The sequence below is a fragment of the Aspergillus uvarum genome (genome assembly GCF_003184745.1).
Source record: "Aspergillus uvarum CBS 121591 unplaced genomic scaffold BO82scaffold_21, whole genome shotgun sequence".
NCBI lineage: Eukaryota > Fungi > Ascomycota > Eurotiomycetes > Eurotiales > Aspergillaceae > Aspergillus > Aspergillus uvarum.
Window position 1 is genome coordinate 277,972 of NW_020291318.1, and position 12,604 is coordinate 290,575.

Here is a 12,604-nt window from a genome sequence, read left to right on the forward strand (position 1 = left end):
ATGTCCATCAAAAGCAAGAATCCATGCCACATTTTTCTGGGACCAGAAGTAAATGGGATCGCAATCTCTCTGTCTCAAACGCAGCGCCTCCAAATTAGAGTTAGGTGAAGAAACACAATCATAATCATCTCAGCCTCTACACCCGATTCTAAAAAAGAACCGAGCAAGTAGAAATCTTTCCACAGAATCTGTTTTAATTATTAGCGAACCAGCTGACTCCTTGACGCCACTCCCCTCCTCCGCACATATGAATAGCCCAAGCCCCGCCCTGCAAGCTACTAAATTTCTATCGATTTCTATAAACTTTCGCACAAATACACAATGTCTAATTTGGGGCTTGGATTAAGCTTAGAAGACAGAAGTCTGACCGAAGATGGGCGGGCTTTTATGCGCGCAGTGATGAAGCTTCTGGCCGATACGCGTGGGATCCAACTAGAGGAATGCAGCATTCAAGATCGACAGCTCAGCCAAACCCTCTGGTACCTGACTTGCGAGCCACCGAACATCCATTTTGACTCCGATATCATGGTCATCTCTGGTCCCTCTGAACTCCTCACCCATCTCGCCGCCGAGCTTGACGCCAGCGGCCGTTCTGCAGACGCATCGACCCTACGATATGTCTACGACCTGTGCCACACGGAGACCGAGCGCGGGGGATTAGGATTCCCTGAGACCCCAGTTGTCGACTGGTCGCTCAATCAGACACAACAACAGGGGCTGCAGGACCTTCTCGAGGCCTGGCTGGAATCCTTGAACTCCGTCGAAAGGACCCGAGGTCTGCCCTCTCCACTATCCGTCAGGGCCTCCTCCACGCGGCCCATGACGCTGGCGGAGAAGATCCTAGCGCACCACGCCTTCTCGCTGCCATCCGCGGAGGGCTTGAGAGGGGGTGACTTCATTCGGGTCACGGTTGACTGGATTATTGCCAGTGAGCTATCCTGGGTTGTAGGTTCCTCCTCTACCCTTGTCTTCCTGGGTGGTTCGTGGAGAAGCTGATCGTCCGATTCCGAGATCCTCTAGGGCATGAAACACAGCATGACCAGCATCGGCGAAGAACCAACTGTTTGGCGCAACGACCGGTTCTGGCTGGCGGGAGATCACACGGTGGATCCCCGGACATACCACCAACCGCGGGTCCGGGAGTTGATTGATGGCATGCACGATGCGAAGACGAAGTTCAAGATGACGGAAAACCAGGGCTCGAATGTCTGCTACCGGCAAGATCCTGCCCCATCCTTCGTTGTCCCTGGCTAACAGACTAACCCTTCTGCTCCCAGTTCACGATTCTCCATACGGAATTCGTGCGCGAGCGAGCCGAACCGGGGATGCTCGTCCTCGGGTCGGACTCGCACACCTGCTCAGCGGGCGCCGTCAGCTCTCTCGCTATTGGGCTGGGCGCGGCCGATGTGATGGCGGCGCTGGCCACCGGGGAGACGTGGATCAAGACTCCGGAGTCAATCCGTGTGGAATTCGTGGGCGAACCGGCTTGGTATATCCGCGGCAAGGACGTGATCCTCTACATCCTGAAAACCCTCAAACGGAACACCCATGCGGCGGATCGGATTGTGGAATTTGGAGGGCCGGGGGCGCGGTACCTGTCCTGCGACGCTCGGTTCGCTATCTGCAATATGTGTACCGTAAGGTCTCCCTGTCATCTGGATCTGCGTGCTTATACAGTGACTAACGCAACGAGAGGGAAATCATAGGAACTCGGTGCCATCACCGGCCTTTTTGTCCCGGATGAGATCACCGGCCAGTTCATCTCGGATCGGCCCCAAGCGCGCTACAGGACGCAATCGCTATATTTCCAACCGGACGCTGATGCTTCTTATGCTGCAACCTTCCGGATCAATCTGGAGGAGGTCGAATCCTTTATTGCCCTCTACCCGTCCCCGGACAACGTCGTGCCTGTGACGGAGAAGCTCGACATGCGGTTCGAGGGCTGTTTCATCGGCGCGTGCACCACGACTGAGGAAGACCTGATCCTGGGCGCCTTGGTCCTCGAAGCCGGCCTGCAGAAGGGGCTATCGCTAGCCCGCGGGAAACGGATGGTGGTCCCCGGTAGTCTACCGATCGTGAGCAACCTGCGCGCGTTGGGGCTCCTGGAGATCTACGCCCAGGCTGAATTTACGCTCCCCGCCGTGAGCTGCAGTCTGTGCCTGGGGATGGGGGCAGACCGCGCGGGGTCAGGCGAAACTTGGCTGTCGTCCCAGAACCGCAATTTCAAGAATCGAATGGGTCCAGGTTCGTCTTTCACTTGTGGAATGAGGACAAGGAGATAATCTGGTCGGGCCTGATCTGACCTGACTCTTTAGGGTCCACCGGCCATATTTGCTCCGCTGCCGTCGTTGCTGCCTCGTCTTTTAGCATGCAGTTGACCGACCCTCGCCCTCTTCTTCAGCAGGTGTCGGTCGAGAGGTATCAGACCTTATTGGCCAGCTGCCGACGCATGAAGGCTGAGCCGCGGGGGAAACTGCGAGATCATCTCAAGAACAATACAAGCCCCGTCGTCACACCCCCGATGCCTCCCGTGGTCGAGCCCTATTTATCCGTTCGCAACCCTGCTGCTACCCCGTCGAAAACAACGCCCGTCCCAGACCTGGAACAAACGCAATCGAACAGCGCACCAGCTGAAGTCCTTCGCAGCCGAATATCGAGGTTGGGGGATTTCGTGGATACAGACGCGGTAAGTTTGCGCGCGAGGGAGGAGTTGCTTTTCTCAGTCGTTGGCTGGTCGAAAGAGCTATAGCTGACAGCGCATGGACTAGATTATCCCGGCTGCATTCATCTTAGAGAGTCCAACCGACGTCCTGCTTGGGAGTCATTGCTTGGAGCTGACCCATCCTGCGTTTCGCGCTCAGGTCCGCGCTGGTCTGGATGTCGTCGTCGCCGGAAAAGCGTTTGGCTGTGGTTCGTCGCGGGAAGAGGCGCCACGAGCGTTGAAAGGTGCGTCTTGCGAGAGAAATGGTGTCGAGGGAAACAGAAGGCCTTGGCTCTAACAGACGTGATGATGCAGGCCTTGGTGTGAAATGTGTGATTGCACGATCGTTCTCCTTCATTTATGGACGCAATCAGCCCACCATCGGTCTCCTCGGCCTCACCATCACCGATGACGATTTCTACGCGGCGGCCCAGACTGGGGTAACGATTGAGATCGACCTGCCCCGTCGACAGGTGACCTTGAACGAGCGGTCGTACCCGTTTGTGCTGGATGAGATGGAATTGGCCTTGATCCAGCGACAAGGGCTGGCGGCGGCGTACAAGATGTTTGGCAAGACTGTTTTCCAGTCGCTCTGTAATGACCATGGGTCTGGGACAGTGCCAGCCTCTGCGCTGGCTGAGATGCATCTTGGACGGCGTCAGGCTGAAAGTAGAGGGAATCGGGAGGTGCTTGCATGGTGAAGCCGGTCTGTCCTGTTTCTGCTTCTTAGCTCGGTCTTTCGATTTACCATTCGCCGCGTCAACAACAATGGAAGCTGTGAGTAAGGAGCCATCCGTGTAGATATGATGTATTTGAAGCCAAAACCAGTCCCTGGCTGCGTGCGTACATTTCTATAGACTCCAATACTCCAATCGAAAAGCCGACCCAAGAAAGAATGCACGTTATGAACCAACCCTGCCTCCACATGTTCATTTCCAATCCGTCATCGTAACTCAATGTATCGTGTCAGTTTATCTCTCTCCAGTAACGCAAAGAGAGGGCCTCAGTAGAATTCGTGTTCGTGATGTTCGTAATCGTCCGGCGATATCGTGTCTGGCGTGATGAGAGCTGTTCGCGTTCCAGTCCTACCGGCACGAATCCATTAGCAAGATCAGTTCGGTGGTTGTCGCACAATGAGACCGCGGGGCTAGATACCTTGGAGAACTCTAGACATCCCTTACCCCCCGATGCCCCTTTTCCATGCCCTGCAGAGCATGAAACATATCCTCACGGTTCCATAGTCGGACGTCTCGCATGTATGAGGCCTGCTCCGGCGTCATCCCCGGCAGTCCAGGCCCGTCGAAGGTGTCGCCTCCGTACAGTCGAGCCAGGGCGTATCCTATGAAGACAAACACCACGCATCCGCAGATGACGAGAAAGACAATCAACTCGTGTGACGGATTCCACCCCATTGTGGCTTTCTGCTGCGCTCTGAGAGTGTGGTAGTATGAGAGAGCTTAGGACCTGGCGAATGTATGTAGCGGGAGATGGCCGGACACACGCTCTTTTGATATGATTACTTTCCATTCCTTTGACTCTGACTCCCATGTAGAGATCTATTCTCATCGTCAGCACAGTCATTTACCATTGGCTGCTATCGAGTCTGCAAACCTGCTGATGCATATACGACCTCCGCTGCGACATGCATGTCAGGGCTTGGTTTTGCTGCGTGCGGGGTTGTGATTGGTGATACACTCCCCTAATCATGACCTGTGACGTCATTAGCGAGCAGACCAATCAGATGTTGCAGATGCGCCCTGGCTCGTTTCTCGGCATTGTTTACTTACTGGCAGGTGGTTGCTATTCATAGGCCCTGCATTCTGCCGAAATCTTCCTCATCTTGCTCGCAGCTTGGTGCGTTGGAGCATGAAACATTACGAGTCTTTCCACCTTTGCTACCGAGGGTGCCTTCGCGTTGTCTTCTCGCGTTGCTTCCTTCTTGTCTTGGCATGAAGTCGAACCGCTTCTCTTGTCTCTAACAGCGATGAGAAATTCTTTTGACACATGCAGAGCGTAGTGGGCCGGGGATCTCAACCATCAATGCACTCTATCTACGGTTACTTGGGAGACTTTCGTCAAGAAATCGATATCGAGCCTCTAGACGGGCGATGAATTGGGGAAGGGAGGATTGGGGAGAGGGGGGGGAGAGAAGAGGTGGGGGGCGTTGGTCTCTTCAACCCAGTCAAGGACAAGGCTGAGAGGTCCAAATTACCCAGTGAAAAGTCTAGACTGGACGGCAAGACGAGCCTAGACTAAGTTTGGAGTAGTTCTGAGGCTAGGATTTTGGGCGTGTCAATCAATGTCACGCTCTGACTCCCGTAGCGCGCGCCACGCGCCGCCGCTCCGACGCTCATTCCTCCACATCCTCCTCGGCACTGTTTTAGATCCGATCTTGAGTTTCCAACGGTAGAGGCACAGTTCAGTCTCTACCTACAGAGTAGGTATTTATTCCACTATGATTCGCCGTCGAGTGCGTCCTGCGACGAGCGTGCGTGGCTTGGAGATCCGGCCAGTGGCGGATCGATGGGTTGGAGTTAGGGCACGATCGCAAATGGGGTGCCCCTGACGAACCGGGGCCAGCTTCTCTTTTCTCTCCATCAAAGTAACCTACAATCTCAACTATATGTTCGTGCTTTCCAGTCTCTGCCTACTCTTTCACTCTCCTTCAGTCAGTCGGTCTATTCTCTCTTTTTGCTCCCAGGCAGGGACTTGCATTGGACGCTTCAGCGTCATTCACTCTTCGTACCCTCCCTTTCTTTTCACTCTACCAGACTTGCCCTAAGCCACGCTCATTCTACATTCCACAGCGGACATCATGTCGACCAACAACGCCACTACCACCGACACCCGCACCTTTGTGTGCACGCTCCAAACGTGTAGTCTCGACTATGCCATGGTTCACTACATCCCCTCGCTGGCCGGGAACGCGCTCTTCCTGGCGCTCTGCTGCGTGGCGGCGATCGTTCATCTGTTCCTCGGAGTGTGGCACCGCACCACCAGCTACCTGGTGGCGGTGATGGGGGGGCTGCTGCTGGAAATCATTGGCTATGCGGGGCGCATCAGCCTGCATGAGGACCCCTTTTCCTTCAACGCGTTCCTGCAGTACCTGATCTGCCTCACCCTGGGGCCCGCCTTTATCTCCGCCGGGATCTACCTGTGCTTCGGACGCGTCGTGATCGAGTACGACTCCCGGTGCTCGCGCCTCGCCCCCGCCACATACTCCAAGGTCTTCATCGCCTGTGATCTCGTGTGTCTAATCCTGCAGTCCGCTGGCGGCGCCATCACCTCCACCGCCGGCACGGACAACACCAGCCTCAGCGACCTCGGCATTAACATCATGATCGCCGGGTTGGCGTGCCAGGTTGTCTCGTTGGTAGCCTTCATGGCGCTTGCGGGCGACTTCGCCCTCCGGTTGCGCCGGCACCAGACCCAGGGGTCGACCTTCCTGCTCCCCGTGGACTGGCATGCTGGTTGGAAATGGAGGGGTTTCTTGATCAGTGCGTCTGCTTGCCCTTGTCCTCTGTCTCTCATCCACCCAGCCACCAGCTAACACTCCTCCAGGTCTGGTCGTCGCAACCACAACCATCTTCATCCGCTCGTGCTTCCGTGTCGCCGAACTGAAGGGGGGATTCGGAAGCGCTCTTGCAAACAACCAGGTCGCGTTTATGATCCTCGAAGGCGTGATGATGATTCTGGCCTGCGGCGCCATGACGGCCTTTCATCCGGGGCTGGTGTTTTCGCGGGAGCGCTGGAATGCCTCCCCCCAGCAGCGGCTGAAGCTGCAGCGTGTCAAGACTGGCTCTAGTCAGATAGAGATGGTACAGCGCTCGGATGCATAACTTGGCTTTTTATCATTGTGCTGGGCAGGTAGGAAAAGATCTGTTTCGATGATGTCTGAAGAAACCACCGCGTATATAACTTCAATGCCACTACCGTAGTTTCCCCACTGAAGACCTCCCACAAACATTCCACTCCTCCACTCCCTCCACCCCACCCATCAGTCCCGCCGACGCACCTGCAGACAAAGCCGGGCACTCGGCCTCGCCGTGCCAACCTGCACCTCCTTTTCGGGCCCATGGTCAATTGGCTCTACGTCATAGTGCCGCACCAGATACGCCAGCATAAGCTTCATCGTCTGGGCCGCGAAAGACCGGCCCGGGCAGGCATGTCGCCCGTGCCCGAAGACCAGGAAGGCATCGGTCGTCGTCGCGATCGACACCGGTTTCTTTCGGTCTGAAGCAGCAGTATCCTCCGAATCACAGAACCGGAACGGATGGAAGGTCAAGGGATCTGCGTAGTTGAGCGGGTCACGATGGATGGCATGCGCCGGCACGCACACGCGCACGCCCCGCGGGAGATGCAACCCCGGGTCGAAATTCAGTCCCGCGGCCGGCGCCACCATGCGCGGCACGGCGATGTACGAGAGATCCGAGACGCGCATCGATTCCCGGATCGTCGAGTCCACTCGTACCAGTCGGTCCAGGCCGGCTTTGGTCCATTGGTCTGGCTGGGGGTGTGGCTGTGGCTGGGACGAAGACTGCGGTTGCGGTTTCAGCGGCTCGTTCTCTTCGCGCCAGACGCGCTCGCATTCCTCGCGGAGCCGGGCTACGAAGGTCGCGCAATCCGGGGCAGAGTACAGGTCAATCACCGTGTGGGTGATGGACATGGCCATGGTTTCGATGGCCACAAAATTCAGCATGAGCAGGCGCTGCGTGATCAGCCGCGGGTCGATCTCACGCGGGTCGTCGCGTTTCACGCACTCCTCGAGGAGCCATTGAAGTCCGTCAACCTGTAAAACCAGTCAACCTTTGGAGCCCTATGTGTAGAGGGAATGAATGCTCCTTGAGGGCGAGGAGACGGGCATATAAGAATGTCCACGAACCGGTGCCTCCCAGGCGGGGTCGTGCACCAGGGTCTTCTGCAGCCGATCCTGTACGGCCGGCATACAAATGTCCAGGCAGATCTGGAGATTCTTGCGATTGGGATACGTAATCAGCGGGGCGAGCAGCGGACGCAGCCACTGCGGTAACAGGCGGATGATGATGCCTGCGCGCGCGACACCCTCGGAATACTGTAGTGAGTGGTGCAGGAAGGCCTCGTTGCGGCAGATGTCCGGCCCAGCGAAGACCCGGTTGGCCACGCGGGTGACGATCTGCGTGCACGTCTCGAATACCTTCACCTTAACCTCCGTCGATGCTGTGTTTCGCGTGCCCCAGTACTGCCGGAAGCTGCGGTCGACCTCATCCGCCATGATGGGGAGCACCAGCGGCAGCTGGCGCGTCAGCTGCCGGCGCACCAGGTCGAACTGCAGGGGCACCTGCACCGCGTGCCAGCCCAGCGGGCCCTGAGTGTAGTAGTGCTGCAATTGATCGGCGTGGATGATGTCATGGTCCAGTTCACGGTCTGATTTCGCCAGCAGCTCGCGCATGCTGCTCGGCGGCAGGACGACCCAGGGCGCTTCGGCGATGGTGGGCAGCACAAATGCCCGGCCATGCTTGGAGTACTGTGAATGTTAGTGAAGCGAGACAGAAAATGTGAGAGAGACGTTGAGCAATGGGGAACCGACCAACCTTCTCATAGCCCTCCTCCAGCATCTGTCGGATGCCACGGATGGTACGCAGCGAGGCCCGGAATCCAGAAAACCACTCGACGCGAACGCCTACCCATGGCTGCTTCTCCCAGAACTGGCGATGTTGGCGTGACTTCGCCAGCACTAGCTGGTAGAAAAAGAGAACGATGGTGATGCCGATGGCTGCGTGCAGCAGCAGGCTCGGACCTCCCGCGAGGAGTAGTTCAGGCAGCATACTGTAGGCGCATGCACATGGAACTGTGTCAATCGATCGTTGCAGGAATATAATTTGTCTTACTGGTCGTCTTTGCGACGAACGCTTTAAGAGGGCGAGAGAAATGAGGGGAAGGTCCCGTCGAGGTCATTGCCGGCAGGGCGATACTTAGGGCTGGCGCCATCAGGGCAGTTCCATTCAGAGTAACTGGGGAAGGCTTGATTGCCAGTCTTACCACCTGACTTGCCATGCACCAGATCCTAGGCATGAAATAATAAGTTGCTGGTGGTCTGTTACACCATCTCCAGTTTACAGTCATGGGTGAGTCTAACAGGCAACACGGATATACATCCTGAACTCAGCTACGGCCGTGGGTTTATGTAACTCAACCCACCAACAAAGAACCAGGGGAATGTGCTCTGCGGCATGTAAAGAGTCACTGGGATATATACCCACTCTCTACTGGCAAACATTCACTTATCTGTTGTGTTTCGATAAGGCCTGGAGTGGCGGACGGTATTGCGACCGTGAAAGGCAGCACCGAGCGACTCATGGGCAAGGGAATCAGGATGAGATAAAGGACAAAAAACAACAAATGAAGAACAAACACGAAAGATAAAGCTAAAGGCTAGGAGCCCAGCATTTACCACTGCTCTGACTACGTCCACACCTCTGATTACTAGTACCTAGTGACTTGAGGCATGACTCAGCGCTCGACGAGCAACGCAGGCTACATCCGAGAACCGTCGCTGACTAAGGCATCCATCGACCCCCAGTTCAGCCACAGCCAACTGAAAAGAACAGATGGCGAGGCTGAACTAGGCAGTGAATGAGGAGAAGGGGAAAGAAAAGCAGAAAAGCAGCAGAACAGAAAAGAAGACAGGAAGAGTGGGGAACCACGTTGACCGCAGCCCCATCGGCTGGCCCTTCACCATGTGGCAGCGGGCATGCCCTAAGTCAAGTCTCCAGTCCTTCTGGTCAAGGTCTACTATGAGGCTATTGCGCACTGAGTATGAATCCTCTGAGCGATGGCTTACATTGGGCAATATAGGAGGATCAATGCCCTGCTCCTGGATGATTGATTCCACAATCTTTCCACATTCAGTCGCGGAAATTTCAGTTCCCTTGTCGTCGACGCGGTGCTCTCACGGGCAACACATCTGACAAATCTAGCGCACGAGTCATCAGCATTAGCATCAGCATCAGCATCAGAGGGGTCTGTCTGTGTGCTTCGTCCTTTCCTCGATACTCAAGCTATTCTTCGACACCCGTGAGCAATAGTAAGTAATCCTACTCACTCCACAAACATCATGACCACAGAAAACAGTGCTCTCCGGTCCCCGGAAAATGGGACGGAGACGAGGGTTCTCATCGACGTCCCAAGGGTGACCACCCACGAAGAGGAGTTCCAGAACATCTGCGCCGAGGTTCTCAGCATCGAGGTCGACAGGTTAGATGTGTCGCAGTCGTTTATCGGACTGGGCGGGGACTCCATAGCCGCCATCAACCTCATTGCGCGCTGCGAGGAGCGAGGAATGGAGGTTCAGACGGGCGCGATAATCAATGCCACCAACATTTCCGAACTCTTCTCGACCGTGAAAGTACGGCCATCGCGAGACGATGCACGACCCGCGTCTCTCATGCTCACGAGGACCTCTCGACTCGAGGAAGCCGAATCCGAACCCTTCAGCCTGTGGCCGGACTACAGCCGGGCAGGGCCCGAAGAACAACCCCGACTATTGGAGCAGGTGGCCACGCAATGCGGGATTGAAGTCGATATGATCGAAGATGTATACGTGTGCACCCCGTTGCAGGAAGGATTGATGGCCATCACTGCTCGCAAACCCGCAGCCTACGTCGATCGCCGCGCATTTACCCTGGCACCTACCATTGACCTCGATCGGTTCCAGGCGGCCTGGGAAACCTTGATCGCGAAAACCGCCATTCTGCGCACCCGCATCTGTATGGGTCCAAGCGGCCGGGCGTTGCAGGTGGTAAGCCGCAACCACATCCCCTGGCAACATGGCACCACCCTCAGAAGCTATCTGGCGGAGGATCGTAAAGAAGGCATGCAGCTCGGGCAGCCCTTGGCCCGGTGGGGTCTCATCCCCAGATCAAACAACACGAACGGCGAGGGGGCGATCTTTGTATGGACTGCCCACCACAGTGTCTACGATGGATGGAGTGCAATGCTCCTCTACCGTCGCCTCGCCGCCATATACTTCCACAACCAGCTGCCCCCCTCAACCCCCTACACGCGCTTCGTGCGCTACGTGGAAGGGAAAGATCCGATCCTCGCCGCCAACTATTGGCATGACCAACTGCGGGGGGACAATCTGATGGCGCACTGGCCGGCGCTGCCCACCCCCAACTACCAACCTAGTCCCCGGACCCAGTTCAAGGGCGAGATCTTGATGCGTGACGCCGCTGAGCAGGGCGTGGTCATGGTGTCGCATATCCTCCGCGCCGCCTGGGCGCTCGTTCTGGCCCAGTACACCGGCCAGGACGATATCATCTTTGCAGCCACCCTGTCGGGCCGAAATGCCCCTGTCTCGCAGGTCGCCGAGATCGCCGCCCCCCTGATCACCACCGTCCCCGTGCGCATCCGCATTGATCGCTCGCAGACAGTCGGCGCATTCCTGCAGGCCGTGCAGCGCCACGCCACGGACATGATCGAGTATGAGCATACCGGTCTGCAGACGATAAAGTCCATGCTGCCGGAGTTGAGCGGGGTCTTAACACTCCAGAATCTGCTGATCGTTCAGCCCGCCTCCGAACGCGACGTCTACCAGGCCTTCCCAGGACTCAGCCCGGTGCAGCTACCCCTGGAGGATTTTGACAGCTATGCCGTCAACGTGGAGTGCACTTTGGGGCGCCAGGCTGTGGCGGTGGAGGTCATGTACGACGACGAGGTGATTGCCCCCGCGGACCTGACCAAGGTCATGGACCAGTTCTCCTTGCTAGTGCAGGAGCTCAGCCGTTCGTCGGCTCGGGATCAGCTCCTGCAGGAGGCATTGGGGATCTCTTCATCCGATCGGCAGCAGCTCCTGGAGTGGAACGCTACCGTGCCTGCATCGGTGGACCGGTGTATTCACGATCTGGTTGCGGACCAGGTACGGGTGCGGCCGACGGCCCTCGCAGTCGACGCATGGGATGGCCAGTGGCAGTACGCCGACTTAACAAGCCAGAGCATTGCCCTGGCCCACTACCTGGTCAGCCTGGGCGTCGGGCCCGAGCAGACAGTGGGACTATGCATGAGCAAGTCCAAGTGGGCTGTTGTGACGATGTTGGCCATTCTCCAGGCGGGGGCTGCAGTCCTGCCCTTGTCGGTGCGTAGCCCACTGGCTCGCCTGCAGAGTATTGTTCAAGATGCCAGCCCACTTGTGATTATAGTCGACCAGGACCAGGAGGACCGGCTGGACGACGACGAATTCAAGACGCTGGTTGTTGATGCCACTCTGATGGCGAGTCTGACACCCCAGCCAGAAGCGCCTCACACGGGAGTCACGCCACAGAACCCAGCATGGGTGGTATATACGTCAGGGAGTACAGGAACCCCGAAAGGGGTGGTGCTGGAGCATCGGTCGCTGTGTACCAGTCTCATAGCCCATGCGGCCGCTGTGGGGATAGATCAATATACACGGACGCTGCAATTCGCGGCCTACACCTTTGATGTCAGCTTGTGCGACATCTTCAGCACCCTGCAGGCCGGTGGATGTGTCTGCGTGCCGTCTGAAGAGCAGCGCATGAACGCATTAGCTGCGACAGCTGCGCGCATGGAGGTCACCTACGTGGAACTGACATCCACGGTGGCCGGCACCCTCTCCCCGGCGACTGTGCCCTCGCTGACCACGTTGGCCCTGAGTGGAGAGCCGTTAAAGCCCGCCATTCTATCAACCTGGGCCCGACGCACGAGCGTGTTCAACTCCTACGGCCCGTCGGAATGCTCCATTGTGGTCTCGAACAGCCAACGCTTGTTCCACATCGATGAGGCCCGCAATATCGGCCAGCCCATGGCGTCCAACTTCTGGGTCGTGCAAGCGACAGATTACCAGACTCTGTGTCCCATTGGCGCCCCGGGCGAGCTGCTGATCGAAGGGCCCCTGCTGGCCCGTGGCTA

The 12,604-nt window shown here is 57.1% G+C and overlaps 5 protein-coding genes across 5 annotated transcripts; 3 read left to right on the forward strand and 2 right to left on the reverse strand.

Annotated features, from left to right (window-relative positions):
* Positions 1–570: 570 nt before the first annotated feature.
* acoC (aconitase family protein) lies at positions 571–3,498 on the forward strand. The gene is made up of 7 exons (XM_025632315.1): positions 571–945; positions 1,021–1,206; positions 1,278–1,637; positions 1,707–2,244; positions 2,316–2,686; positions 2,769–2,946; positions 3,017–3,498. Exons 1-7 carry the CDS (start codon positions 820–822, stop codon positions 3,400–3,402), a joined length of 2,145 nt encoding a protein of 714 aa, XP_025492876.1. The 5' UTR covers positions 571–819; the 3' UTR covers positions 3,403–3,498.
* On the reverse strand, positions 3,499–4,158 carry BO82DRAFT_353629 (uncharacterized protein). Its single transcript, XM_025635007.1, has 2 exons — positions 3,857–4,158; positions 3,499–3,786 (listed from the first exon to the last, which is right to left on the reverse strand). The coding sequence occupies exon 1, from the start codon at positions 4,111–4,113 to the stop codon at positions 3,868–3,870; it is 246 nt and encodes an 81-aa protein (XP_025492877.1). The 5' UTR covers positions 4,114–4,158; the 3' UTR covers positions 3,499–3,786; positions 3,857–3,867.
* Positions 4,159–5,177: 1,019 nt separating this feature from the next.
* On the forward strand, positions 5,178–6,644 carry BO82DRAFT_391497 (RTA1 domain-containing protein). The gene is made up of 2 exons (XM_025638569.1): positions 5,178–6,198; positions 6,263–6,644. Exons 1-2 carry the CDS (start codon positions 5,517–5,519, stop codon positions 6,538–6,540), a joined length of 960 nt encoding a protein of 319 aa, XP_025492878.1. The 5' UTR covers positions 5,178–5,516; the 3' UTR covers positions 6,541–6,644.
* A 54-nt stretch (positions 6,645–6,698) lies between these two features.
* On the reverse strand, positions 6,699–8,505 carry BO82DRAFT_333664 (cytochrome P450; the record flags this gene model as incomplete). The annotated part of the gene is made up of 4 exons (XM_025633223.1): positions 6,699–7,220; positions 7,281–7,490; positions 7,584–8,204; positions 8,272–8,505. 4 exons carry the CDS (start codon positions 8,503–8,505, stop codon positions 6,699–6,701), a joined length of 1,587 nt encoding a protein of 528 aa, XP_025492879.1.
* Positions 8,506–9,794: 1,289 nt separating this feature from the next.
* On the forward strand, positions 9,795–12,475 carry BO82DRAFT_413327 (acetyl-CoA synthetase-like protein; the record flags this gene model as incomplete). The annotated part of the gene is made up of 4 exons (XM_025639870.1): positions 9,795–12,075; positions 12,115–12,158; positions 12,192–12,266; positions 12,452–12,475. The coding sequence occupies 4 exons, from the start codon at positions 9,795–9,797 to the stop codon at positions 12,473–12,475; spliced, it is 2,424 nt and encodes an 807-aa protein (XP_025492880.1).
* Between the last annotated feature and the right edge of the window lie 129 nt (positions 12,476–12,604).